The sequence below is a fragment of the Panthera leo genome, chromosome C2 (assembly GCF_018350215.1).
Source record: "Panthera leo isolate Ple1 chromosome C2, P.leo_Ple1_pat1.1, whole genome shotgun sequence".
Taxonomy (NCBI): domain Eukaryota; kingdom Metazoa; phylum Chordata; class Mammalia; order Carnivora; family Felidae; genus Panthera; species Panthera leo.
Window position 1 is genome coordinate 127,482,766 of NC_056687.1, and position 27,777 is coordinate 127,510,542.

Here is a 27,777-nt window from a genome sequence, read left to right on the forward strand (position 1 = left end):
ATTTAGACACAGCCTTCATATAAAGCAACTACTGCACCATTCTCTTTCATGGCTGCTTTCCAGAGCAAATGCATCCGTGGGGCATGAATGGGGACCTATGGGGACCTATAGGGCCCATGTTTATTGATTCCAGAACTGCGTATATCTGAATCCTTTCCTTTCAAGGAAAGCTAGAAGAACCCAAATATGTCTTGCTGTGTGTCCTTCCCCACCATGTCCTCAAGAGTAGGGGTGTGTCTTGTTTCAGAGCCCAGCAGAGTGCCTGGGCTCACAGTACACATCTGTGGAGATGGCCCGAGTCTGGTCCACAAACAGTGATTGGGATCCTGTTCATTACTCATTCATTCACTCACTCACTTCTTTAACAAATACTCCTGTGTAATTCTAGGCACTCAGAGGTTAGGGAAAGGCCAGATAGACAAACTTCTGCTCCCATGGAACTTACTTACATTCTGGTGAGAGAAAACAGACAGAAGGAAGAAGGAAAGAAAGGAAAGAAAGAAGGAAACATGGAGATAAATGACATGACTTCAGATAAAAATAAGTGCTATAAAATAAAATAGCCCCAGGTTAAGACTGCTTCCCAATGGGGTACCTGGGTGGCTCAGTCGGCTAAGCATCCAACTCTTGATTTTGGCTCAGGTGATGATCTCATGGTTCATGAGTTCTAGACCCACATCAGGCTCTGTGCTGACAGCACAGAGCCTGCCTGGGATTCTCTCTCTCCCTCCACCTCTGCCGCTCCCCTGCTCAAGCTCTTTCTCTCTCTCTCAAAATAAATGAATAAACATTAAAGAAATAAAAAAAAAAAAAGATTGCCTCCCAACAATGCTTAGCTCCTGCCCCTTTTCCCAGGAGGCCTGCTCTGGGCAGGGCAAGCCAGGGGCCAGTCTCTGGGTAGCTAAAATGGCAATGGTCCCTGGTCTGTGCTCCATCAGCCTAATGATAAGGGCACGTTCCTGCCAGCAGGTTGCTCAGCCTTGCCTGTACTTGGGAGAGTCTGACCACAGCATGTTTGGCCTCAGAATAAATGTCCCTAGACAAAGGTGCTACGCCACCTCTACCCCTCCAAGCAGCACTCCCTGGGCTTGAGGCCCTTACCCCTGTGGGGAGTGTCTGTCCAGAACCAGAGCTCCACTCAACATCCTCAGGAAGGAGGCCAACTGAGGCAACCAAACAAAAATGTCAAAAGGCGGGGGGAGTAGAGGGGGAGGCCAGAAAGAGAAGAAAATTCTTCATCTCCGTCAGCAAAAGGCCTCAGTGCGTGCAGTGGTAGGGGCTCAGAGCCACAGTCTCCTTGTCTAAAGCTCCCTGCTCTTGCGTCCATGTCCTCGTTTTTCTTAATTATATACAGACAGGCTTTTTGAAGCTTCTCTGATCTGTTGCCACGGTTACTACTGATGAAAGCTTCCTGTGAAAAGGGCTAAAGAGACTCAGTCCTTTTAAAATATGGGAAAACCACTGAGCTGGCTTAAGTGGGAGGGGCATGGTAGGTCCTGGGTCATGAGGATAGGGCTCTGTGTTTTCCAGAATGTGCCTGAGAGGTTGGCTCAGCCTGCGTGAGTACAGTTGGCACTGGGACCTCAAAGAGTTAAACAGAAAAGATCCTTCTAGAGACACAAGATTAGCCCAAGTGTTGCCATACTGAGATAGAATCTCCTGCTTCTTAATGTGATTTGGGCAGGATGAATTTTTTTTTTTTTTTTTAAAGAATGGAGAGACAGGGTGAGTGAGTTTATTTGTAGGCATTAAGCTGGAAATAAGAGCACTCCTGAGTAATCAAAGGGAAAATCTGCTGAAGATAGGTCAGCCCTGAAAGCCAATTCCTTTATCAGGAATCTTAATAAGGCCAACTTCCTGGTCTCAGAATTTAGATGTGAACTTCAGCCTGGTCCAAGGTGCCAACCAGGTAGGGTCCAGCTAACTGTGCCTTGCTGCAGCCAGGATCTATATACTTGCATCCCTCCCCATGGGGAGCTGGTGAGGGTGACAACCACAATGAGGTGAAGCTTTCCAGGGAGACCCTATGTGCAGGCTGAGATTGCACTGTTCTGCGTCAGGCCAGAGATGGGATCCTCCACGTTGTGTGCACAACTGCTTGAAGGATTTGACGAAAGAGAAAGATGTTACCCAGAAAAATGGACAAATGCTTAAACACAAACATGGGTTTTCAGAGACTCTGAGGGGTTCATAGTTCCTTGAAACTAACCAGTGAACACCCTAGATGTTCACAGCAACCAAGTTCAAAAATAATCTCTTGTTGGTGACCCTTGAGATGGTGAACTTCTAAGCCTTAATACTCTCAACTGAAAAGAGGTAGTTTTGAGGATTTAATGAGATAATATACCTAAGGAGTTTAGCTGTGTGGCCTGTACAAAGAGGAACTCCATAAATATCAGTTGCTATTATAATTAGTATTGCCATTATTAGATGATTTGGAGCCCTGAACCATTCATTCAATTAAGATTGATCTTGTGCAGTCCCTCATTCATTGAGCAGAGACCCCATGCCCAGAACTGTGCTGGCACTGTGAAAGCCATGAAGCTATGGAAGCCACAGCCCATGATGCTGGGGAGCCCAGACGCTTTCTAGTCAGGCAAGACCCCACACCCATGGGTCCTAGAATCTGTGGACACATACAATTAAGGATCAAAGTAAGTAATACAGACACAAAGAGTTATAGGTGTCTGGGAAAAGATAAGATCAGTGCAGAACAAAATATTCAGAGATGGTGTCTGGGGCCTTGTCTACCAGTTGGAGCTACATGTACAGACTTGGAGGCTGTGCTCCAGTCTATACACCTTAGGGCACTAATCCCTGAAAACACATCCAGGAAGGAGGAGAGCCCTAATCTTGGGCATGGGGCTGTGTCTCCAGAATGGGTCCAGCTCTTTTTAACCTTCTTGTGCTCCTATATATCTGCTCCTTAGCCTCTCAAGAGGTGGTCTGGCTTTAACATGGAATCTGGGTTTGCTTGTTCTCTCTCACCCTATGGGCAGGGAAATACATCCTTTACCCCTACAGCAAACTACATCCTCAACTCAGTCTTCTTTTAGGAGAAAGGATGGAGATACCGTCTGGGAATGGGTCAAGAAGGACAGTTGATACTCAAGATTCTTAAATATTGTAAGTCAAAAGAATGCAGAGATAATGTTCTTGTGGCTGAGCAGAGTCAAGACAGTAGTTTGGAAAACTGACTGCATACTTTAATGTGGGCTAAGGGTTAAGAGGGGATGGAGAGGGAGATCAGAAAATGACACCAGGAGTAGGGATGGTGCAAAAAGCATGGCATGGGGGCCCAGGAAGACATGGGTGGGGTGGTGAGAATTGGTTATAAAAAATTACAGTACTATTGGGACATCTCTTTACTTATTGCTCACTATGAAAGAGATACTTAAGGAACTATGTCTGAATAATTGGGAAGCTTTCTGGAGAAAGGAGAAAGTCCTTTGAGATTTTATAGAGAGACAGATAGAAGTCTAGGAACAGAGGTGGACATGGAAACAGAGCTGTAGAGGTATGACGAGGTCTTTTATGGAGGCAAAATATGCAGCAAACCAGGTCAGGCTGGTTGTTATGTCTTTGCCCTCAATACAGCATAGAGGGCTAAAATCAGGATGGGTTGGAAAGCCAAAAGAGGGAAATTTTGCAATTATCAGAAATGTAGTAGAGTTATCAAATAAACGTGAAGTGGACCCACATTCAGTTGTAGTTCCTTCTTTGGTATCTGGTTATTTAAAAACAATACCAAACAAAGAAACTTCTCTTTATTTTTTTAGGTGCCATATATAGTTATGACACTCCCCAGCCTAAGTTCAGCTCTCTCTCTCCCTCTCTCTTTCTATCCTGAGGATGCCAATTCCTCTCCCATCATTCCTGCAGTAGGTGTAGAGTTTCTGGGAGAGACTGGACAGGAATGCCCACTGTCCTAAAGGAAAGGGTTGTGATGTCCTGTAACATGCTGGTTCAGAACTTTGGAGAGGGGTATGTGCCTGTGTGCTCCCATCCCCCTTCACAGAGGTGCCTTGGACAGCAGTGGGGCAGTTCCTAAGATTCTATGTCAGGCACCAATAACACCACAATAATAGGAGCCAGTGGCAGCCAGAGTTTTCAAGTCTTATTGGGGGATGTGGGGTGGCTGTTTGAAGACAGATCAGAAAACCACAAATAATTTATCAGAGACCTGGTGGAAAGTAGTGGCATCAAAATGGGCTAGTGAGGCAACCTCCACTCAATAGTAGAAGCTTAGAGGGACTTTATTGAGATCCTTACAAAAAAAAAAAAACAAAGACCAAGGACTATCTACAATTTGTGAGTGATGAGCACCAGACATTTGGAACACTGTTTTGCTTAATGTGAAGATGGTAATGTGTCAAGTTCTGAGGTGTCCCTTCCAAAGAGGCGGTTGTGCTGGAGGCCTGAGGCAGCAGGGCTAGAAAGTTGAGTGGTGCCTGTCCCATTGCAAGTGAGGCACCCTGGTTGCTCCCCTCAAAATATAGACTCCCCCTGGGACAAGGATGAGAGTGGTTGAAACCTGGGGAAATCATGTTGCTTTATTTTTCCTAACAGTCCTAGATCCCAATATTCCCAGAGACAGTTTTATGCCACCTTTGGAACCAGTTTAAAATGAACCCAGGGACATAGGCTTCCAGTGGACAGACACCTATGCCATCTGCATGGTCGTCAGAAGGATAAGACATTGATTTGGTGGGACTTGTGTGCTTTATGCCACTAACTGAGTGATTAATATCGGCTGTTTTCCTAGAGTAGATTCCTACAAGGATCATTTGTAAGAGCAGAGCTTTGGTTTCCATTTCGCGGAGTTATATATGGAATTCTGAGATTTGTTTTAATAACAAACCCTATATGCAAAGTACTACTTTAGGTATTTTGGTATATTACTTAATAAAATCCCATCTCCCAACATTCAAGAAGGTAGGAACTATTGTCCCCATTTTACATATGAGGAAACTGTAGCTCAGAGACATTAAGTAGCTTGCTCAAGTCATGTGGCTGGTGAGTGATGAAATCAAGACTTGAGTCCAGGCCTGGCCACTCTCAAAGCTCATCCTTAGCAACTCTTCCACCCAGGGTGGAGGTACCTAAGGGTGTAAGGTGCAGGAGTAATGCAAATGCATCCGGGTGCTGGGGGTGGGGGGATGGGTCTCTCAGGATGGCAGGAGGCTCTTGTTCCTGAGCTTTTTCAGTAGCTTCCCTAGAGAGAGCAGCCGTGGTTCCAGCACTATGCTGAGCAAGTCTGCACGTGTTGCTCATTAGGGTCTTGGAAACACTGGGCCTGTACTCAGGCAATTCTCCTAATCATAACAGTTAGTAATAAGAAGAAATGATTAGTCAAAACAAGGAGGGACCCTGCAGAGAGGGATTTCGGGAGCATCAGAGAACCTAATGTTACACATTTCACCAAACAGCAATGTTTGTAGAAAGTACTTCTTGTTTCTCCTGCTTCAATGGAGCTAATTGTCTGGGAGAGAGGGGGTGGATTACATTCTGGGAAAAAAGATGGCCCCTCTACCTGGCCTGAGCTGAAGCCCAAGCGTCTAATTTCTACAAGGCTGCAGAACCCCTGGAGGATGTCTGAGATGCCTGTACCTGGAGAGGCAGCGTATTTCAGTAGGAATGTCTCCCACCACTGCCTGGGTGGGGAGGTATACAAGGCTTAATCTTCTATTTGTGGCCCAAGGTGAGGCCAGAGAGAGGGAAACTTTGACATGACTCTCTCCTGCAGATTTCTTGGAGATACTTCAAGTCCAGGAGAGCTATAGGGCATATGTCATCTTAAAGACATGGCCTTCAAGACCTCTTTCCCAGCCCTGCAATGAGGCTCAGTGGCCTTGTGGAGTGGTGAGAGATACACCAGACTCATAAGGAAAAAGATCGGGGCTGAGGGCCAGCTTTGCCACAGTGTGACCTTACGCAGGTCACTTACACTCTCTGAGCCTCACCTTTCATTGATCTGTGACTGATAGAGCTAGACATGTTTATTGAGATCCTACTGTGTGCTATGCCCTTTGTATAAGATTATGGTATAAAAATTCACTGACATATTCCCTGAGAGGTCCAAAATCTGCAGGGGAGGTGGGCACCTGTACTACAGCCACAGAAACCACTGACTGACAAGGCTGGTGGAGATGCACTCCCAGATTCGTGGATTATTCATTCGGTTTTCCCTGGGAATACAGAGAAGAATCTGCCAGACATTATCCCATTCAGTTCTCAAAGAGACTCTCTCTAGGTATACAGAAAAGATCCAGGTTCCAAAGAGAACAATTCAAGGCCAAGGGGGCAAAAAGAGAAATTGAAAAAGTAGGTATTCCTCCCAGAAAGTTACAGGTCATCCAAAATCAAATCCCTATTCTGACACTTTATAGACACACTTATTCTCAGAACAGGAAGAAACCTTGGAGATCATGGTGTATCCCTGGTGGTGAATGCCCTCTACAGTCCCTACCTGGTTGGCCAGACTCTTTTTTTTTTAATTATTTTTATTTTTGAGGGGGGGAGAGGAGGGGGGGGGAGAGGAGAGGGGGAGGAGAGGGGGGGAGAGAGAGAGAGAGAGAGCGAGCACATGCAAGTGGGGAAGGGGCAGAGAGAGAGGGAGACAGGATTTGAAGCAGGTTCTGTGCTGACAGCAGAGAGCCCGATGCAGGGCTCAAAGTTGCAAACTGAAAGATCATGACCTGAGTTGAAGTCAGATGCTTAACTGACTGAGCCACCCAAGCGCCCGAGCCTCTCTTTATTCTTCCAGCGATGGAAGCTCACTACTAAGGAGCCATCTCTTAACAGTAACCAGAACCTATTTTCAAATATAATGAAAAAAGGTACCTACTCACAATAGCCACAAACCCCATAAGGTACCTAGGATTAAATCTCACAAGTCCTGTGTAATAATACCTGTATTAAGACAACTATAAAACTTTACATAAGGGCACAAAAGTAGACTTGAATACTGTGCTCCTGGATAGAGAGGTATATCATAAAAATGACAGACCTTCCAGAAGCAATCTATATATTCAATACAACCCCAATCTCAATTTAATAGGACTGCTTAATGAAATGCGCCAAGCTGATTTCACAGTTCGTCTTGAAGAAAAAAGTGTTTGAGAATGGGCAAGGCATTTTTGACGAATGGAAGGTAGGGGTTTGATTTACAAGTTATTGAAACGTTTATAAAGGTACCATCTTTAGAACAGCTTAGAAGTGATGCCAGAACAGAACATTCTCTCAACAGGAAAAAAATAAAGGTCAGTATGTACCGGGCATTTAGTAAATAATAAAAGGGGCATCTCACTAACATGTGGACAATTCAGGTGGAGTTGATGGGATGTTATTTTTAATAAGATGTAAGAACACCAGGATCACATCCTACACAAAAATAAATTCCAGATGGAGGAAGGAGCTAAACATAAACACTATTAATAGAAAATACAGAGACTGTTTTTATACCTTAGAGCAGGAGGACATATACCAAACCCAGGCAAAAAGTCAATATTCAAATCCCCAAAACCAGAAGGAAAAAGATGGTCAGGTTTGGGTTTAAATAAAAATGTCAATATGACAACCTCCCCCCACAAAAAACTATACCCATAAGTAGAGTTAAAAATCAGTGGAGGGCTGGGGCGGTGGTGGGAGGGAGAATGCCCTGTATAATTAGTGGGCATCTAGAAATCAATTTTTTAAAATAGAAAAAGGGCAAGGGTTATGAACAGTCAATTCCCAGAAGACAAATAAACTGGTCAAGAAACATATGAAAAGTACACCCTAATTTATAATTAGGGAAATACTATTCAAAAATACTAGGAGATCAGTCAAATTGGCAAAAAGTAAAAGCTGGCCTGTATGTGGAGAATTCTGCAAGGTGCACATAAGGGGTGTAAATGGGATGAGTCCCTTGGGAGAGCACTTAGGTAATATTGATTGCCTTTCTGAGTGTATGTGCCCACCAACCCAGCAATTCTATTTCCAGGTGAATTTCCTGCACAAATACAAGCGTATGTGCCCCCCAAGGTATGTCTGAGCATTTTTGCAGCAATATTGTTTATATTAGGAAAAGGATGGAGTTAGCCCGAATGTCTGCCCGGGGCGGGGGGTGCTGTGTAACACAGCAGAAGTCACTGGTGCCTCCTCCACCCAATTCTCTCTTCCCCAGTCTCACAGAAGATAGGCTTCCCAGACACTAGAAATCACATGATGAGTCCTAGCCCATGAAATGTGATCCTTCACTGTCCGAAATGGGGTGTCACTAGATTGGTGCCATGCCGCCTCAGAGGCAGAGCATCCTCCCTCCTGACGGAAGCAACTTAGCACTGAGGGTAAAGAGACCTGAATCTTGCCAGTCAGGCCCGGGTGAAATCAGGCCTGGCCACTCACTGATGTGTAAGCCCTTTTGGGCCTCTGTTTTCTTACCTATAAATTGGGAATAACAGGAGTACCTATCTTCTCTTCTGTGAGACTGAGAAGATCCATGTCAGGCGCTTAGCACTGTGCCTGCCTCACATGTGGTAAGACCTCAGTCAGAGTCAGCGATTTTCTCAGTCTTGTCATGCACGTGCGTTCCCACTCTAATCGGTTGTGGCCGGCATGGTCGAGCGCCATGGGACACAGCATGTGACATCTCCTCAGAATAGGCCTTGGCCCCAAGTCCTGAGCAGGGGCTACAGGCACAGGCACAGGCACAGGCACAAGCACAAGCCTCTTCACTGAACATGGGCACAAACACTGCCCTTCACTCTCAAGCAGAGCAAATTCTCACCTTACTCACAGTTCCCCTTTACTGGCCAGCAGACAGTGTGCTTTTTGTGGGAACCGAGCGGCCCTCCATCTGTGCTCACCGAGCACCGTCAGGGCTTGGCGGTGCCCAGTGCTTCCCACCACCCACGGCCCACTCGCCCCCACCAAACCACCCACTTTCTGTGTACACCTGGCCCAGCAGAGCCAGCCTATACCAAGCTTCATCTCACTACACAGATGCCATGAAGGCCTCATTCCAGACGGCAACATCGAACATCTTTGTCCCCATTTCCAAGGTGAACAGAGCTCAGAGGTGACCCAGAGGAGATGCTCAAAAGGTCACCTTGGGTATCTCCTGCAAGTCTGAGCCCAGAGCCATGCGGAAGGCAGCACACTGCTATTACCACTGCCCTGACCTTCTCTCTACAGAAGGGGGCGGAACGACAGAGGGGCCTTTGTGTCCAGGCAGCCTCTGGCCCTCTGCCCTTTTGCCTCTGAGATAAGTCATTCATGTGACTTGAGAATTAGAGCACTCTTGACTGAGTGGGATGGAGGGTGGCCTCTGGCACAGGCTGGAGGGAATCCTGGCCCTTCCACAGGCTGACCTCAGACTGAAGCCTGCTCTTCCTCTGCAAAGTCATTCATGATCATTTATCCACTGGAGAGCCCAGCCTTTAAGCCCACAGCCAACCCCATATCATAAGAGTTCTCAGGTGTCTGGCTCCGACTGGGCACTTTCCAGCCAATTGTGTGCCAAGTTTCTCAGAAGACCAGACACACAGTTTCAAAATAAATCACTACAAAACGCTGGCATCCCCGTCTTATGCCACACATAGTTCAGAGAGCATGGGCATACACAAACTGACTATGAGATCCACTTTTGTTCACTTTGCCCACCTTCCCACACAATTCAGGAGCCCCCTTGGCAGGCCTCACAAGCACCCCTCTTGCACACCTCCAGTTAGGGGGAGATTGCTAATTACTCAGGAGGCTTTTGGTCTCTGGACAATGTTTGTAATCCACCTTTACACTAAGTTGAAAGTGGCTTCCTTCTAAATCTTTGATGAGAGTCAAAGACACCTCGTGTCCCACTCTTTGTCAAACACAAGTGAAGCCATGCTGATGTATGTGGGTCTTGGTTCTGGTATCCTTGCCACATTCACATGTGTTACCATACCAGGAAATCTGGAAGGTCACAGTTCTGGATTGAGAAAGTATTGGCTGCTACCAGGTTTCCGATATGGCAAACTAGAGGGTCAGGGAATGAAAGAGGGGGTGGAGCCAGGGACCCCCCCCTCCCCCGACACCTGTCATTATGGTGCTGAGGGTAGATTCCGAAGCTGGCTATCAGGGTCAATGGCCAGTAGCAAGGGGGTGGAGTGGGTTGATATGGGTTCCAGGGCTAACTGACAGTGGTGATCTTGAATGGCGACCGTAGAGACAGCACTGGACAGAGATCTAGGCGTGAGATACATCCCAGACTCCACCATGACATGTGGGCTTGGCCTTTTGGTGTCAGAATTGGATCAGGGTCTGATACTGAATACTATGGATGAAAGAGGGAAGACTGGAGGAATCAGGAGGCCATCTGGAGACCACCTGTGAGGAGCTGGGGACCAAGATGGTCTACATAAATGATATACAGATTTGTGATCACATTATGATGGGGTGGACACAGGGGGTGATGATGTCACAATTCAGCCAACCGAGAATGGATCTCCAGGAATATTTGCTCTAAAATTCCCATTTCCCCCACACTTTTATTCTGTTCTTATTTTGGATTAGGCAATTTAGATATGACCCTGACGCACCTCTTATCCTTATTCATAACAACCAAAACAATGACAACCATTTATGGAGCACTTCCCATATGTCTTTGAGTACTGAGGTATTTTACATTCATTATCAGAGTGGGTACAATAACAAACTATAGCTTCCTTTTTTGAAAAAGAAACAGAGGTTCAGAGACGTTAGATAATCTACCCAAGGCCATGCTGCAAGGGAAGGGTGGAGCCAAGAGTCAATCCTGGGCTACCTGATTCCAACAGCAGGACTCTTAACACTCAACTGTGTTGGGTACCTACTGTATAAGATCATGGAGAGGGTAAAATAAATCAGATTAGCATGTCAAAGAGCTCCCAGTCCAGTGGACAGAGGCAGTCCTATATCTGAATAGCTCTAACTGGTGTAGAATATTCAGAGTGAGCAAAGCAAGGCATCATCCTTCCTTCCTGGGGATGAGGTGAGGTGGTGGCAGAGGACAAAGGCTGCAGAGTCACCTATTTCTGATGGTCTTCCCCTCTGAGGTGGAGAACTGGAGCAGGGAAGATTTAAGAAACACGAGTTCTAGCTACTATTAAGTTCCAGCATGCATCCCAGACCAGCCCCACCTGGGACCAGAGCTTGCAAATTTGGCATCAGAGCCGTTGCTTGAAGACTGCCAAGGAGCATTCATGACACAACGGGGTCCTAGAACCATGGGGTGGACAGTTTCATTCCACATTTTCAAAAGAGAGAAGAGAACAGATTACATTTTACCTCAGTCACCTCCTCCTTCTGAAACTTCACAGTTAAACCGGTGCTTTGTGGGCCTCAAGAAAAGAGGGACAAGAACCGGCACATGTCTCTAAGTATAAGTCAGGCCAAATGACATTGTTTCTTTTTCCAAATGTTTATGAGCCTATGGAGAAAAAGAGTATAGAGAGCATGCCTAGATTTCAACCGTGGTAACTGAAAGAAAGTACACAAATACTTGTGGACCAAAGGAGGAAATGTTAGCTAAGTGATAATGTCAGTGCTTAGGTTTCAGCTGCTTTGAAAATGGCATCAAAGTCGGGTGAGCGACTCTAACAACAGTGATAGGATGAAATTGCTTACTTTCACTGGGTGCTTCCTGTATGCCAAACAGCGTTCTAAATAGTATTATGACATGTAATACCCCTGACAACACAGTGAGGCAGATACCAATACTCTGCCCATTTTATGGATAAGCAAATGAGGACACAGTGAAGCCCTATCACTTGCCCCATATCACACAGCCGGCAAGCAGCAAAGAAGGACTTGAACTCAGGCACAGATTCCAGAGCCCACAGTCCTAACAATTATGCTAATACTTCTCATTTCAAAGATGACAAAAATCAGTATTCAAAATAATCTAGACTTGAAAGAGCACTATGCCTAACTAACTCCACAAGACAAAATTTCTGAAGTCACATTCGTCAGTGCAGAAAAGACCCAAATGGGTAGCATTTCCTGAAGGGACAAACAAAACCACTGGATGTTTAGTGGCCAAAAGTCTGGTAGGATCTAAGGCATGGGGACTGGAATCACAGTGAGCAATCAACAGTATCCCAGCCCCAGGAGGAGAAGATCCATCACTTTTCCACTGAACCGTGCTCTGGGGTGAGGGTCACATGTTTCATTCTGGCTACCACATCTTGAGAGTTTTATTGATAAATGTGAGAGATTCAGAAAAGGCCAGCTAGGATGGTGGAGTTCAGGAAATCACGTGTCTTGGGGAACAGATAATATAACAGGTGTTTAGCCTAAGGTAGGTGATTCAGGAAGGATGAGGAACTCATTCTTAAACACTACAACTGCTGGCCTGCAGAACATTGGTCCTCAATGGTGGACCAAGGGTGAGGGGAGGAGGAAGGCAGTACCCAACTCAGGGGCCAGAAGATTCCTCAGTGATTGATGATGGCTGCCTGGCAATGGAATAGAGCTGTCTCACAAAACATATCAGCTGTCTGTCATCACAATATTCAGGGTTGCTGGAAAGAGAGGCTGACACTGAGGAAGAATTTGGGTGGCGGGACCTAGAAGGCTGCTCTGAATGTTAACCATCTGTAACTCCAAACGCCCTCATGATAAAATGCCTCAGCAGAAATGTAGCGTGTCCCTGGCTGTCAGCTTAAAACTTAGAGCTATCCAAAGCCTCCTAAGGGTTATACCCACTTGGGTCAACAACTGTGAAAGGAAATTGTAGATGATAGAAGTGTGGAAGTGTGTTTATACAGGCAGCGCTGACCCTTCCTGAAACAGCGGTGACATTTATAAATAGTTTTTAGCTTGCTGTCACAGTCCCTCAAATCTGCATCCAGGTGGATGAACCAGCCAAATCCAGGCACCTGGAGAAACGTCTTGTCCTAGGACTCTTGTTCATCTATGACCCCTGCCCAGATTCCATCTCAAGGAAAACACAGGCTACCTCCCTCTAAAAAACACAACTTATATTTTTTTATGTGCAACATGGATCATGTATCAGAGTAAAATCAAGCAGCCTTTTACCTACAGAATGGGATACATGCTGTATCCCTTACTAAAGCTCTGGTAAGCCGTGGGTAAAGGAACCCTCTTTCAATATGTTGCAACTCCTACATTCAAAGAGGTAAACACTTCTGAAGATCATCCTCAAAGCAGGCATGTAGACAAGCGAGCAGTCCTCAATTCATGAAACTGGATCACTGACTCAGGTGGCTTGTTTGTGATCCTGGGGAGGGGGGGGTCTCCCTGCCCTGGCGGTCTTTTGTGGCAGCCCCAAAGACTTCCTTTTGACCTATTTCCTGCCGAGTGGGGTGGAAGACCAGATGAGTAATGAGCCCATCACCCATTTATATTCTCTCCCCACCCAATCCTCCATCTGAGCTCAGGTGAATGTTCCCCACCATTCACTTTCCTTCTGCCTCAGTTTCTCTCTCAGCCCTCCCCGAGCCTGCTCTAATCAGGCCACGCTTCTTGACCTCCACCCACTTCTGTTTCCCATCATGCCCGCAGCCCTAGCTGATGCTGCGCTGGAGGCCTCCACACTGCTTCAACCACCCCAGAAAGGCATAGACAACCAAGCCAGGACAGGTGGGGGTGTGCTGAGAACCAGTGAGACCTTCCCTTGAAACACAACCACTGACGCACACTCCCACATTCACTCTCATATCACACCCACCCCTGCTCTTCCACAAACAGGTATCTGCAGTCTCTGTCTCTCTTTCTCCAGCCTGGTACACGGGACACTAATGGGGAGGGGCAGGCCCTGTGGTTTCAGCCTGCAGAAATTCACTCAGTGGCCTTTCTCCCCCAGGAGCCATAAAGCAGAGGACAGAGAAACCCAACCTAATTTTAAAGCAATGTTCTCAAAATTTAGAATGCTTCGGAATCACCTAGAGGGCTTGTTAAAACTAAGATCACTGCCTCCCCACCACCCAATCCATTGAGTTTCTCATCCAGTAGGTCTAGGGAGGGGCTGAGACTCTTAATCTCCAGCCAGTTCCTAGGTGATGTTGAGGCTCCTTGCCCATGAACTGCATTTAAATACCACTGCTGGGGGGCTTCTGGGGGGCTCAGTCAGTTAAGTGTCTGACTTTAGTTCAGGTCATGATCCCATGATTTGTGGGTTCAAGCCCCAAGTTGGGCTCTGTGCTAACAGCTCAGAGCCTGGAGCCTGCTTCCAATTCTGTGTCTCCCTCTCTCTCTGCCCCTTTCCCACTTGTTCTCTCTCTCTCTCTCTCAAAAATAAATATTTAAATGCCACTGCTGTAAAGAATAAACCATTACAGGTGATCTTGTGCAGTGTGGCCCAGCAGGACTCAAGATTGGTAGAATAAAGTTTATGAGCCTATGTCCTTACAGACTTTTCACAATGCCCTGAAGGCCATCATGCCTGGCTGCAGAGGACTGCCTTATTTTCCTGCCATCCCGATGCCCTTCCCACCCTCTGGTCCCTGGCACACTCCTCCAATCCACTCAGCCTGCCTGGAAAGACCAGGGTCTGGGAAATGCCACTTTTTGGCAGTCCAAGGAGCATAAACCCTGTGCCTTGGGGACCACACTGCTGCGCTGGGATGGTTGGGATGAAAGAGGGGGAGGCCCTTAAAGAATGAAAGCAGAAGCTTAAGGAAGAGAAACTGGAGTGTACAGAGATGGGTGAGGGAAGACTGGACTCCTATCCTTCCCTATAGGTCAATTCAAGAGTGGATTACTGCCATGGACATCTGCAGCGACCTCCTAAGAGCTACCAAATTTTAGCTCTCACCGCATGTGAGTTCATGGCATTGGAGGCAGACAGACCTGAGCTTCCATCCTGGGGCCTCAATGACATCGGACATGTTATTCTCCCAAGCTCCTGCTGTGGGTTCCATCATGCCTGGTTCTGATGATGAGAAGTCCCTGCTCACATGGCTGTACTGGGCACCAGGGCACGCCCCTGGGAGCCACACTGAGAACCCCTGCTTCACCACTCACTTCCCAGTCTCTCCATGTGAGTCAGGAGGGAGGTCAGGGTGGTCTCCAGGGAACCCCAGAGGGTTTATGTGAGGGGACAGCAGAAGGACCCAGAGAACAAGACAATGATCTCTGAAGCCCCTTCTTCATTACATTTCTATGATCAAAACTGTAGAGGGAAACCCACTACATTTGAAGAAGAAATAAAGAAACACGATAGGCACTAGCTTGTCTCTGTGATCCATCGAAGTTTCTTCCATGTGGGTGACAGAAAAAGGGTTTGGTTTGGAAACCAATTTGACAATAAATTTCATTAAAAAAAATAAAATAAAATATAATTAGATGTTGAAAAAAAATAAAAAATAAATAAAATTTAAAAGAAAAGAAAAAGAAAAAGGGTTTGGTGGTCAGAAATGTAACAAGGTAATTATTTTTACACTAGTCCTTCTGCATAGTTTTCCACAGACAGCAATTTTATAAGGCATAATTATCTATTTTTACCTGCCCCATAAATTCCTCCTTTCCATTTCATCCCCCAGTAAACTAGAAATTATTTAAAACCAAAGATGTGCATTTTGGTGCTTGGTTTCACACTGCTGTGCACTTCTGCATGCGTTCCTGGCTGCTCCCCCTCTCTGCTGACTGTGTCACGCCTGCCATGCCATCAGAGCCTCCTGTGAAAAGAAGCATGTCTGACCCCAAGGACTCAATGGGCTCTGCTCCCTGAAGACTGAAGGCAGTCTTGTTGGCCATCACTCCTGCCCAGCTTCTCAGCCTCCTAAGTCTGAAGTCTGGGATGCTCGGTCTGTACCTCCCTCCTTCTCCCACAGTACATCTGGTTCTGGTGGCCATAACCTCACTTGTTTTCATCAGCACCTTCAGGCCAAGTGGTCTGGGGCCACACAGTGGATTCTGCTGTGATGCCCAGAGACCGTGTCAACCTGGACCCTCCCTGGGAACATCACTTTTATTTTTAGAACTCTATCATGCTGGAATCTTCCATATCTGCTGTAATCTTCACACTTTCCAGGGATATAACCAAAGCATGTTCTAACATCGACTGAGAGTTTACTATGAACCAGGCATTGTGCCAAAGACTATAAAACTATTTTGCTTAATCCTGGAAGAGGTGTGAGCACGATGAAGAAGGAAGAAGGGAAGTGGGTGTCCCCAGAGCAGCAACAGTAACATCATCACAGTCGGGCCCAGGGGGCCCCTTCCTTGGACTTCAGTCAGAGCTCACACCAGCCCCTGTGGCACTGCCTTGGGGTGCACCCAAATCCCTGCTGAGTCCACGAACCTTGTCAAGGACAATGCTGAACACACAGGGATGCCAGGGGACTCTCAAATGTCAAGGGGGTCCTAGGCTTACCCGGGAGATTAAAAAGAAAATGAAGAAATGCCCACACAAGGCTACAAAGGCTATCATGCACTCTAAACATTTAGATTAATTTAGAATAAATTCCAGTCCCAGAAGACTAACCGGATTTATTAAAAATACACATTTTAATGCACTACAGGTATTTTAGCTTTGTAAAAGAACATATTTTAAATCATAAGGTTTTAAAAATATTTCAATATCGTCAGTGAATGAGTATGACTGATGATAGAATCTCCTTTAAAGATGATGGCAACAGGCCAAGACTGAGGCCTTTCCAGACTTTGAGGCCTGGGCTCCTGGATACTCCCAACACTGACCCCTTTCCCCAACACCCACCTAGACCCTGCAGATGCCCACTGAGGGACAGAGCTACCCCTTACGTGGGTCCTCACTGGGTCCCGGTGATCGGTAATTGTTTCCTGATTGGATGGATGGAGAATCACACTCGTGAAAGTAAACCAGTACCTGCACCCTCCCCACCCTGGCCTCTCCCAGGCTGGACCCATGCCTGGCTGCCTTGCTCCACTTGAGGAACCAGTCAGGGTCCCCAAGGCTATAGTGCAAGGCCAAGCCTGGCCTCAACGGTTCCAGATATGCTCCTTGTATCTGAAAAATTATTTACTGTGGCGATGTGTGATGCCTTTTTAAGAGAACAGATGGCACCTCCAATTAGAATGCTTTAAAAGGAAACCCTAATGAGATTATAAAAGCCAACAAATTGACTTTTTCATACAGTACTTCCCTGGCACACAATAAATCAAATATATAATGAGGCTCAATAAAATAATAGGTTTATTTACACTTGTTTTGCCTAGTACTGTGTTGCAGCCCAGCCTGGCCTCCAGGTCCCTCACCAAGTGCTTGCTCCCATAGGCCAGGACCAGGGGCTGGATCATGCATCCTTGAGCTGCTCTGGGGCCTGACCACTACAGACAAGTGTGGCCTTGATTTGGCAATTTCTGGTCTGACCCTAGTGCTCTACACTGGGGGCATAAGAGCACAGAACCACATAAAAGAACGTGGTGACACATACGGGCAAGCCTAGCATTCATCCCCACTCTGGGTAAGGTGGGGAGATTGTGGTGGGGCCACAGGGGGCAAGGAAGGTGTGCCTATCCCCAGAGCTAGCTGGACCAGAGATGGGAGAGAAAAACTGGTGAGGTGTGATTTTAATGAGATGAACTCAGGACATGGGTAAGCAGAGTGAAGTGAGGATCTACAGTGTGCAGACTGAAAGCTTTGGGACATTGCTATTTATTCCAGGGATTGGTCCTATTTGTTCAAGCACATCACGTTAGGTGGTTGGAAGATAAGCCTTGAAAGGTGGACAGGGGAGGTGCTGTATAGCAAGGAGGACAGCCCCACATTGGCATTCTGAGCATCTGCTCTTTGGCCTACCATCCGTGTAGGTGACCTTATCCAGGGGCTGGATGGATTTACAGGGTATGTCTCCTGAAGTGGGAAGCTTGAGGCCCAGATTTCTATTTGCATGAGTTGATCTGCAGAGGGAGCCTGGCCAGAGAGAAAGAGTTCATGGCAGAAGCAAACGGGAATGTTTTTAGGGGGGAGTGGTGAGACCCTGAGCATATGCTTTGGCACTCATGGAGACCAGTCCTTGGGATGAACACCCAGGCAGCACTGATTCAGCTTCTAAAGAAGTACATTAAATAATTCTTCACATGCTCATAGAGACCCACAGGGGAACCTCAGGAATCAGTAGAGACTATACCACCACAGGAAGACAAGGACTCCAGTCAGCAGAAATGGAATAATTTCTGTTCACGTCAAGTACTAGCGAGGGAGGTCTGGGGAAATTCAGTTTACAAGAGGATGAGCTTTTCCTCAGTTCAAATCTATAAGCATTGATCGACCTCAGGACCTTGATCTAGAAGATACTTTCATTTCTTTCCCCAGTAAAGATTACATATACTGCAAGGCCAGAATTAAGAAAGTCTTCTATACTGAGCTGAGTCATTTTTCCCGTCCATCAAACTGCAGGTATATATGAAACATTCCCTCTGTGCCCTTCTATCCTGGGGGTGGGAGGAAGGGATTTGGTTCAAAGAGGTAAAGGGAAGCCTAGGGAGTCAGGCAACAGCATCTAATGCAGAAAAAAGTAATATCATAACTAGAGGCTACCCTGGAACACTGACTTCCAAATACAATGAGAATACTGAAAACAAAAAACCATGCCTGTTTCAGGGCTACAACACACAGGAGAGTGGGAGCAAGTTCTCTAAAGCACTGTGTGGGGAGAGTAATGCTTCTTGTCTCCCCAGGATTACGGGGGAGAATATTGGGACAAAATTCTCCCCTCTTCCACTCCCACCCAGGGAGTGGAGTTGTCGTTCATCCACTTTTGGCAAGATGACTGCCCTTCCCTCTACAACAGAGAATGGGAGAGCGGTGAAGCCCAAGCATTAGCCCCTCTGCCCATAGAATTTCTGCCTCAGACATGCGTGCTGCAGCCCAGCCTCTGGTCTTATCATTTGGCAGGGGCACAGATGCTGCACCATACTGGGCACTGGAAGGGACACAGGCAGATGAATATCTGGTCCTGGCACACAAATACCTTCCTTTGGTAACTGAGAAGGCAAACTACAAAATAAATGGGCAACTAATAAAATTATTAGACTTTGAGAGGAACCTGGTCACACAGATACAGGAACTGCAGTGAAGACAGAAAATATTCAGCTGTCAGGCCCAATGGGGTTTCTTGGAGGAGCTGACTAGGAATTATTACAATAGCCTAGTGGATCTTGATTTTGCACTCAAGAACTCTTGAGGCTTGGATTTTTAACATCTAGTGGAAAGCAGCTGCCTTGCTTTGACCAGAGGAAGACTCTCTCATTTGGGAGAAAGAGGTAAGAAAGAACATAATAATCTCAACCTTGTGCTACTAAGCGGAGGGGGTCTGCATGCCCAGCACAGGAGCTGTCCACTTCAGCACCACAACCAGCATTTCTGCTTTGTTCTTCTGTCTTAGTCTCCCCTGCCCCAGGCCTGCCACTTGCACTCTCAGGGAACCAAACTCAACAGCCCAGAGTTCTTATTAGACACTTACTAGTACATGCCACTTCTGGGGGGTCAAAATCCGCTCGGTAATAGCCGGTCCGGCAGGTACAGATGGGAGACGCCTCTGAAGGGGATCGGCTGTTGGAGGGGCAGTGGGAGCACCCCTCAGCTTCCTGGCTGGCCTTGAACATCCCAGCAGGGCAGGCTGGAATACAAAGAGATAATCTGAGAATTAATGGAAGAGTGGCAGTCAGAGGCCCTTCTCTGCCTGTGGAAAATGAAAGATTCTGCCTCCCAGAAAAGGATATTGAGATACCTCCTTGCACAAAGTGAGCATTTCAGATTGAGGAAACCCTTATTTAACACTTCCAATTCTTCAAACATCCTTAGTGAAATATACCTTCCTGGTACCAATGGCCTCTCTCACTTGAACAATATGAATAATGATTCTTCCCTTTCAGGTGTGTCAAGAGATTTAATTGAGAAAATGAATCTAATGTGTAGCTCACTGTCTGGGACATAAGTGCTTTATAAATGGTTATTCCCTCCCTCTTCCACCTGGTTAACAGCCAGGGCCTTACCCTGAACCACTCATTGAAAAAAAAATCTCCCCTGATATCCTCAGATGGAAAGGGTTCCTGGTTTACAATGGACTGGACCCATGGTTCTTAAATGTCATGTTGCAACACACATGAGGGACCCTGTGAGCTGTGTTAACAAGCATTTGTTATGAATGATGGTAAAGAGCTGAAATTCATGAGTGATTCTTTAAAAATAAATTAAAGTGGTTTCAAGGTTACTGGCTTAACAACATCATTCTCCCTTAATTGCATTTTGAAATGCTTCAGGGGCTGTGGCAAAAAAAAAAAAAAGAAGAAGAAGAAGGAGAAGGAGGAGGAGGAGGAGGAGAAGGAGAAGGAGTAGGAGAAGAAGGAGGAGGAGAAGGAGAAGAAGGAGGAGGAGAAGGAGAAGAAGGAGGAGGAGAAGGAGGAGGAGAAGGAGGAGGAGGAGGAGGAGGAGGAGGAGGAGGAGGAGGAGGAGGAGGAGGAGGAGGAGAAGGAGAAGGAGGAGAAGGAGGAGAAGGAGAAGGAGGAGAAGGAGGAGAAGGAGGAGAAGGAGAAGGAGAAGGAGGAGAAGGAGAAGGAGAAGGAGAAGGAGAAGGAGGAGAAGGAGAAGAAGGAGAAGGAGAAGGAGAAGGAGAAGAAGGAGAAGGAGAAGAAGGAGAAGGAGAAGAAGGAGAAGGAGAAGAAGGAGAAGGAGAAGGAGGAGAAGGAGAAGAAGGAGAAGGAGAAGGAGAAGAAGGAGAAGGAGAAGAAGGAGAAGGAGAAGGAGAAGAAGGAGAAGGAGAAGGAGAAGAAGGAGAAGGAGAAGGAGAAGAAGGAGAAGGAGAAGAAGGAGAAGGAGAAGGAGAAGAAGGAGAAGGAGAAGGAGAAGGAGGCTTTTCAGGCAGTGCACCAGGGAATATGTCACGCACTTGAGGTCATCTATCATGTACATTGCAGAGGAGAAGGTCTGGAATGCCTAGTACAGCCCAATGTCCACTAGAGGTACCCTCAGATATGAGGCATTTTTTCTTAGTTCTCTCTGTGGTCGGCCTGTGAGAAGCCATGCCCCAAAAAGTCTGGCTCCAGGCCACCCCTCAGGCTTTCAATAGGCCTCATCTACAGAGACTCTCTACTCCAGACATCTGGTCTCCTCCTTATAGATTCCTCAAAAGACTGCTTCTGCCTGTCCTACTTCCCTTAGGCCCTTCCTCACCATCACAGCTCCCGACTCTCCTTGTCTCCAGGAAACCTGCTCTGAGTCATCCTCCTTTGAGACAGACTAAAACTTACTGCATGGTCAACTCATTTGACTTCCTCGCTAATTCATTCAACAAGCATTTACTGTGACTCTTCTGAGAATATGATCCAGGGAATTTAGAGAACAGAGCTTGCCCTCAAGGAGCTCTTGATCTAGTGTAGTCATACAATTATAATACAGTGTGATTGTCACTGCAACAGAAATACCATTATAATGGCTTCTGCTTACACAAAGCTCATCTTATCAAATATATTGTTCCCTCCGGAAAGTACAGAGTATTCTTTAATAATAGCAGTAGCCACCATCTGTTAAACATTCTTGTTAAGTGCCTTGCATGCATTACTCTATGGGGTAGCTATTATTATCTCCATTTTGCTAATGAGGAAATTGGGACATGGAGAGGTTAAAAAAGTTACCCAGAATTACACAGTGGGAGAAATGATAGTGATGATATACATATAAACTATCTGAAAAATACCCACAGCTTTTCTACTATGACAAGAAGGAAGAACTACTTCCTATGCTGGTAAAGTTTTTGCACTCCTTTGCTCTTTTGAGGTGAAGTACAGGGTTTTGTTATTCTGGATGCCCTGGGGCAGGAGTTCATCTCTGATGAGAGGTAATTTCTGAAGTGGAATGCTCTGGAATGGCATTACCCAAGAGTATTCTATGGAGTCCATGTTCTTTGGATTGTTAATACCTGTTACTTACAAAAGTGTTCTGTGGCCAGGTATTTTGAAAATGTACATTGAAAAAGTTAATCTCATTTTTTATTATAGAATTTCTAAGAACTTCCAAAAATGGAATACAGAATGCTGTTTTCTCAACAAGAAGCCCTATTTTGTAGAGCATCCGCTGAGATTCAAGTCCCATGGAACACACTAGCGTAAAAGTTGTTTAGATGATCCAGTACGATTTCTGGTTGTAACCTATGTATAAATGGGCCATTTGACCACCACCCACCCCAGCACATTCAAAAGAAGCTTCTCAGGAGAAAGAAAAAATTACATTTTTACTAAAGATTCAACAAATAAAATATCGGTGCTGTCCCTGAGTGGCAAACCCAAAGTATCCTACACTGTGGTTTACTAATCTATCTTTCCAAGTCCACTCAGTAAAGTCTCTCCCTTTCTTTCCTCTTCTTCCCTTGCTTCTTTCCACATCTCTTCCTTGTCTTCTCTGAGAAGTATTTGACCCTTTCCATTGTAAATCATCCAGTGTTGCTGGGCCATTCAGTTCTAGAGCTGAAGACCACAGAGAAATCCCAGGCCTGTGCTGCCCAAGCATAGCAGAAGCCCTTTCCCTGGAAACTGGGGGAGAGGAGAGTGGTGAACTGAATGTATTCATGGGTCCCCTGCTACACTGTAATTTTCTTAATGTATCAGTCCAGGAGGAACAAGGTGTTTTCACTTGCTTTCCAGCCTTTAAAAGCCTACTTGTTTTGCATTTAATAAGTTAAAAGCATAAACAATCATCCTGATATCCACAAGTAGCAGGGGATTTAGAAAGTGCCTTCCTTTGAGATTTCTGATGGAAGAAACTCAGACAGAACTGGGTGCCCTGAAGTCTCTAGATTCTAGGAAGGCCATAAGGGGAGGAAATGGAGGAAAGCAAGTCCAAGCTGAACTTTAGGGAGAGAAGCTAAGAGAAAGGTTGGGGGGAGAGGTCTTGGGAGGGGTGGTGACTCCATCCTTTCCAGGACAGTGAACAGTGGGCAGTGATCAGACAGTCCTGGGTCCCATTCCTGGATCTACTGGTTCTTAGCTGAGTGACCACTGGAAAGTTATGTAATGCCTCAGAGCCTCAACCTGCTCGTCTGTATTAAGGATCTATAAAAAAGGAACTTACATTTCTCACAACTCCCACAGATGATTAGAATTTAATAAACTCAAATATGAAAATGTTCCTAGCATTAATAAATGCTAAATAATGCTAATTTCTTTCTGCTACTGCTTACCCCACTCCCTGCTGAAAAGAAAGTTTTCTTTGCAGGAACTTGTAGAATTCAGGATCAGAATATGAGTTTGGGGTCCCAAAGCAGGCAAATTGATCTTGGAATCCAAGTGATGAATGTGTTTCTGCACAGATTATTTCTTATTTGTATAATGGTGAATTATTACATCTGAAAATATATTTACATGTAACTATAAAATGAATCTCCTTAATATTCAGATTCCATAAGTTAACATTTTAATAAAACCTGTGTCTAGGCATCCCCTAATTTATAAAGAAGCAACATTTCTAGGTTCAGTTATTAAAGTTTTAGATCGTAACTTGTAAGCATACTTGAGCTATATTTTCTCACAGAATTAATGCCTTAAATAATGGTTAAAGTGCCAGGCTATTCTACAAAGCCTGTTTAACTCATCTGGTATCAGACACCACTAATAAGACACAGAAGTTAACAACATTGTTATTATACTAGAAATTTAACATAGAAAAATAAATAAGAAAATTATGCTGCCCCTTGAGAAAATGCAGCTTTAATTAGAGGTGATACATGGAGCTTCTGGGTAGATTCTAACAAAGAGTATTTAGGCCAAGAGAAGCAAAAGCAAAGGATCTCAGCCCAAATAAGTCACCTGAATATGTAAAGCAGGTGGGAGTAACACAGTGAAGAATGGTGGGGGCTCTGGCAGCCTGCTGACGGCATACCTGCCTACAGGCTCTACGGTTTTACGAAACTAGTAATTAAATACTGTGATAAACTAACCAAGCACATATACAAACTTTCAAATAATTTCGATGTAGACAGCACAGTTCTTTGCTTTAATATCATTAAAGCAAAACTCAGGGTTGCCTCTCTCTTGATATAAAAGTATGGTCAGCACAATCACTACAGTTACGAGCCCCTCATTCAACAAATGTTTACAGAAGAGCTGCCCGGAGCTAGAGACCTTTTGCTAGGACAGCAGAGTGCAGGAGGTGGGGGCAGGCATCGGGAGGCACCCTTCCAGGTTGGGGAGGTAGACAATGGAAATGAAAGCTGATTCCCATATGGGATGACCTGGGCGATATTTGTGTGTACAGGCTGAGGGGACTGGTGAGGCAGGGTGTGCATCAGGATGAGGCTCTGTCCTTGTGAGATGAGGACCAGAAGAAGCATTTTCTTGTGGCAACGAGGAGGCAAGTTTCAGGAGAAGCAAAGACAAGGCAAAAAAAGGAAGAGCTGGAAGAAAAGGAGAGGTAGGAAGAGAAAGTAGGTCAAAGAGTGCCCAGTCCTATCTCAGCCGGAAGGGGCTCATCACTATTCCAGGAGGTGGGTGGGAAGAGAAGAGCTGCATGTGCCTGGCCGTATGTTGGCACAAGACCTTTGTCAGTAAGACACCTGTAAGTGCAGGCCTGTACGGTTCTGACACCAGCACAGCCCAGACTGCTTTGTTTCCTTAAGAAAAGGGAGTTTGTTTCCCTCTATTGCAAGTGATCACAGTTCAGACAGGTGATAAATAGAGCTTCTGGGTGGCACCTCCCCACCCCCAACTCTGGCAGAGAGGAAGAGACGAGACCTGAGTACCAGGTCCCTAAGCATGTGTGTATTTGCCATTCCCCAGGCAAAACGCACAGTGTTTCTCTCCCTTTTCAAGTGACAAGGGACCGGTACATGTGACCTCTAGCTGATATCCGAAGGTCACCTCGAAACGCCCACCCAACTTCTCAGAGCCTCAACCATGTAACAAATTACCTGGTGCTTACAATGCTCTCGAGAACACCCCTCCCCTCCCGTCCCTGCACGCAGGCTACCAGTGACACTAAATCCATCACCTACAGTACTATTACTTTATAAAGAAACAGATTAAGTGTCTCATAAACAGTGCAGTGATTGAGATAATGGAAAGCGCCTCTCGTCCCCATCTGCAGCATCAGGTTATGAAGCATTTCCAAGCAGCCAGGAAAAGGAAATTAATAGAAGCAAGAGGGAATAACCACTTTTATGCAATTTCCTCAGGAGATAGTGGACCATCTAATCTTTATTGGAGCCCTTTAACCTGTCACTCAGCACTCACCAGAGCCTCTTTAGCTCTCATGATTTTTTTCTGATAGCCAAGGAAGATAAAATGAAAACCTCAAAACATTATTTTATAATTTTCGTACGTGGAGGGTACACATTGCCTCTGCCCCTCCCTCATCCACTGAAGCCTCAAAACACAACATTTTTATGCAGCAGAAATGTGAGAGAGCTTAACTATTCCCAGTGCATGGTCCAGGGGGTCACAGCTACTCCACAGGAAGGAAATCTCTCCTTGCATTTTAAATGTGATTCTTCCCTCCACCGCCGCCTTCTGTCCTTGCTTTCTTTTTAATAATCTGATTACTTCTCCTGATCTAATTTTTTTCCCCAAATGAGTTTGCAAGGGTTCATGCCCATGAATATTCATTCCCTGCTTAAGAACCGGGTGCCTTTTTCTACAGGCAGGTGCAGGCCAGCAGCTGGCCAGCGAGGTCTGCCTGCCTCTAGGGGCAACAGTGAGCTGGGCAAGGCACTCACCCTTGGCCATAGCCCTTAGCTCAACTCTCTGCTCCTGAAATCTCCCTTTCCTCTCCATGCTTTGCTCCTGCTCTGTAGGAAAGGCAGAAGAGCCTCTGGGGGCAGCTGCAGGGAACTACGGGATGAGTGGTGGCGGCAGAAGGGGAGAGACACAAGAGCTTCCTGCAGGGCATGTGCACAGTTCTGCACAGCTCTTCCCAGAGCTCTTGTGGTCCCACGTAGAGCCTGGTATGTAGTCATTACTGTGGCCGAATGTCTCCAACACCTTCACATTATTGGTGGCTGGCACCATGGGTTATTGACTTTGGAACCCCAGGCATGATGCTCCATGGAAGGGAGAAGATGCTGGACCCCTGTGCTGAGATTCCCGTGTCCACTCTTACCAGAAGTCTTTGCTTTTCCCAGAAATGGACCTCCCTGAGCAACCCCAGGACATCCCAGTGGGAGCTAAGCTGAGCACAGCAGGTCAGGGTGGGCCATTTACTGAGAAAAACTCTACGACAAGAGTGGAGATGCCCCCTGCTGCAGGTCTCGGGGAGAGTGAAGACGAGCTGGGAAGGCTTCTTGGAGAAGGTAGACATGCACAGGCCTTGAAAGATGGGTAACAGCTGATGCAGAAATGGGAAGGTGGGGCAAAGGGAAGAGAATGTGCCAAGACAGAGAGCAGGGGGCTGGCTTGCCTGGGGAAACTCTGGATAGTCCTAGAGGTTGCTAGGAACACAAAGCATTTAAAGGGGCCATGCAGGAGGTGCGCGTCTATGTCGACTTGCACAAACGAAGCCAAACGGGTCTCCAGTTTCTGCCTCCCTGGGCCAGGTGCCAGCTGTAATGGCCTGTGCAGAGGGGATACTTAGCTGTGTCACACACTCATATCACTCTTGGTGACACTTGCTGAAATTGATGAATGTTGCAGGCACCGCGACACAGACAAGACTGTAACTTCCAGTGCTATTAAGCTGTTCAGACAGCAGCAGCAGCAGTGAGCCTAGAATGCATCAATCAGCATGGAAGTTGTTAAAGAGGTGGGGTGGAGACGGAGGCCTCTGCCTGGGTGGAGTGGGAATGGGGAGATTACCAGTCAGGACTGAAGGATGACAAACAGAAGTTCAGGGTCCCAGGGGGAGGGGCAGGCACTCAGATCCTTGTCAGCAATGGCAGTGTGTCCCCAGAGAGCAGCCAGGCACAGCACAGCCAAGGCCAGGTCCAGATGTGGGAGGCATCAGAGCTTCTCAGAAGGGAGCTCAGAGCTGCATCCTGTAGTCTTTGCCCAAGGTCAGTGTGGTTAGAGAGTGGGGGTAGCCATAAGGCAAACCCAGGTGTTTCCTAATGATCTAGGCCAGTGATTCTCCAACTGTGGTCTCCAGACCAGCAGCAGCAGCATCTCCTGGGAACTTGCAGAAATGCAGAGTGCCCGACCCCACTCTAAACCTACTGAGCCAGAAACTCTGGGGTGGAGCCCAGTGATGAAAGTGTTATAGCAAGCCCTCCAAGAGACCTGATGCAGGTTCTACTTTGAGAACCACTGTTCTTGACTACCTGGTACAGTAGAAACATTATAGCCTTGGGGTCCAGGAAAACTGCCACTTAACTGGTCGTGTGATCTTAAGCAAGTTACTTAATCCTCTGAATCTCAGCCCCCTTCTCTGTAAAACAGAGCTTTCTCACAGCTTTGTGAAGATCAGTGTAATGTATATAAACTTTCTGGAATGTAGCATCTCCTCAATAAATAGCAACTGGGTGTTTTCTGAGAGGTGCCAGGATGAATTTAAGTTATTTAAGGTGACCACTTACTCTATACCTGGAGCTGTGCTTGGCAGTGGGATACAAAACACACAAGGTCCCCCCTGATGGAGCTGACATCCTGGTGGAGGAAGGCAGACTCTAGACTGGAAATTCCAAGAGTGGGAATCAGGGTGGGGAGGCTGGAGCAGGGACCTAACCCCATCTTGGAGGGTCTCAGGCAAGTAGCATCCAAATTAAGACACAAAGACTAAGTAAGAGCTGTACAGATTGGCAGAGGTAAGATGGGTTAGTAAGGGAAGACAGAGAGGCCTCCACAAGGAGAGAGCAGCATGTACAAAGTCCCAGGAGAAAGAATGTGACTCAGTCAAGAAACTGAGAGCAGTGT

The 27,777-nt window shown here is 46.3% G+C and overlaps 1 protein-coding gene across 3 annotated transcripts in view; it reads right to left on the reverse strand.

Moving 5' to 3' along the window:
• The window catches only part of EPHB1 (EPH receptor B1), a 323,054-nt gene that overhangs the window by 124,376 nt on the left and 170,901 nt on the right, over window positions 1–27,777 (reverse strand). For all 3 annotated transcript variants that reach the window (XM_042955106.1, XM_042955108.1, XM_042955107.1), the window contains exon 4: window positions 19,410–19,565. In XM_042955106.1, coding sequence (XP_042811040.1) covers window positions 19,410–19,565 — 156 coding nt within the window. The remainder of the gene's footprint in view (window positions 1–19,409; window positions 19,566–27,777) is intronic.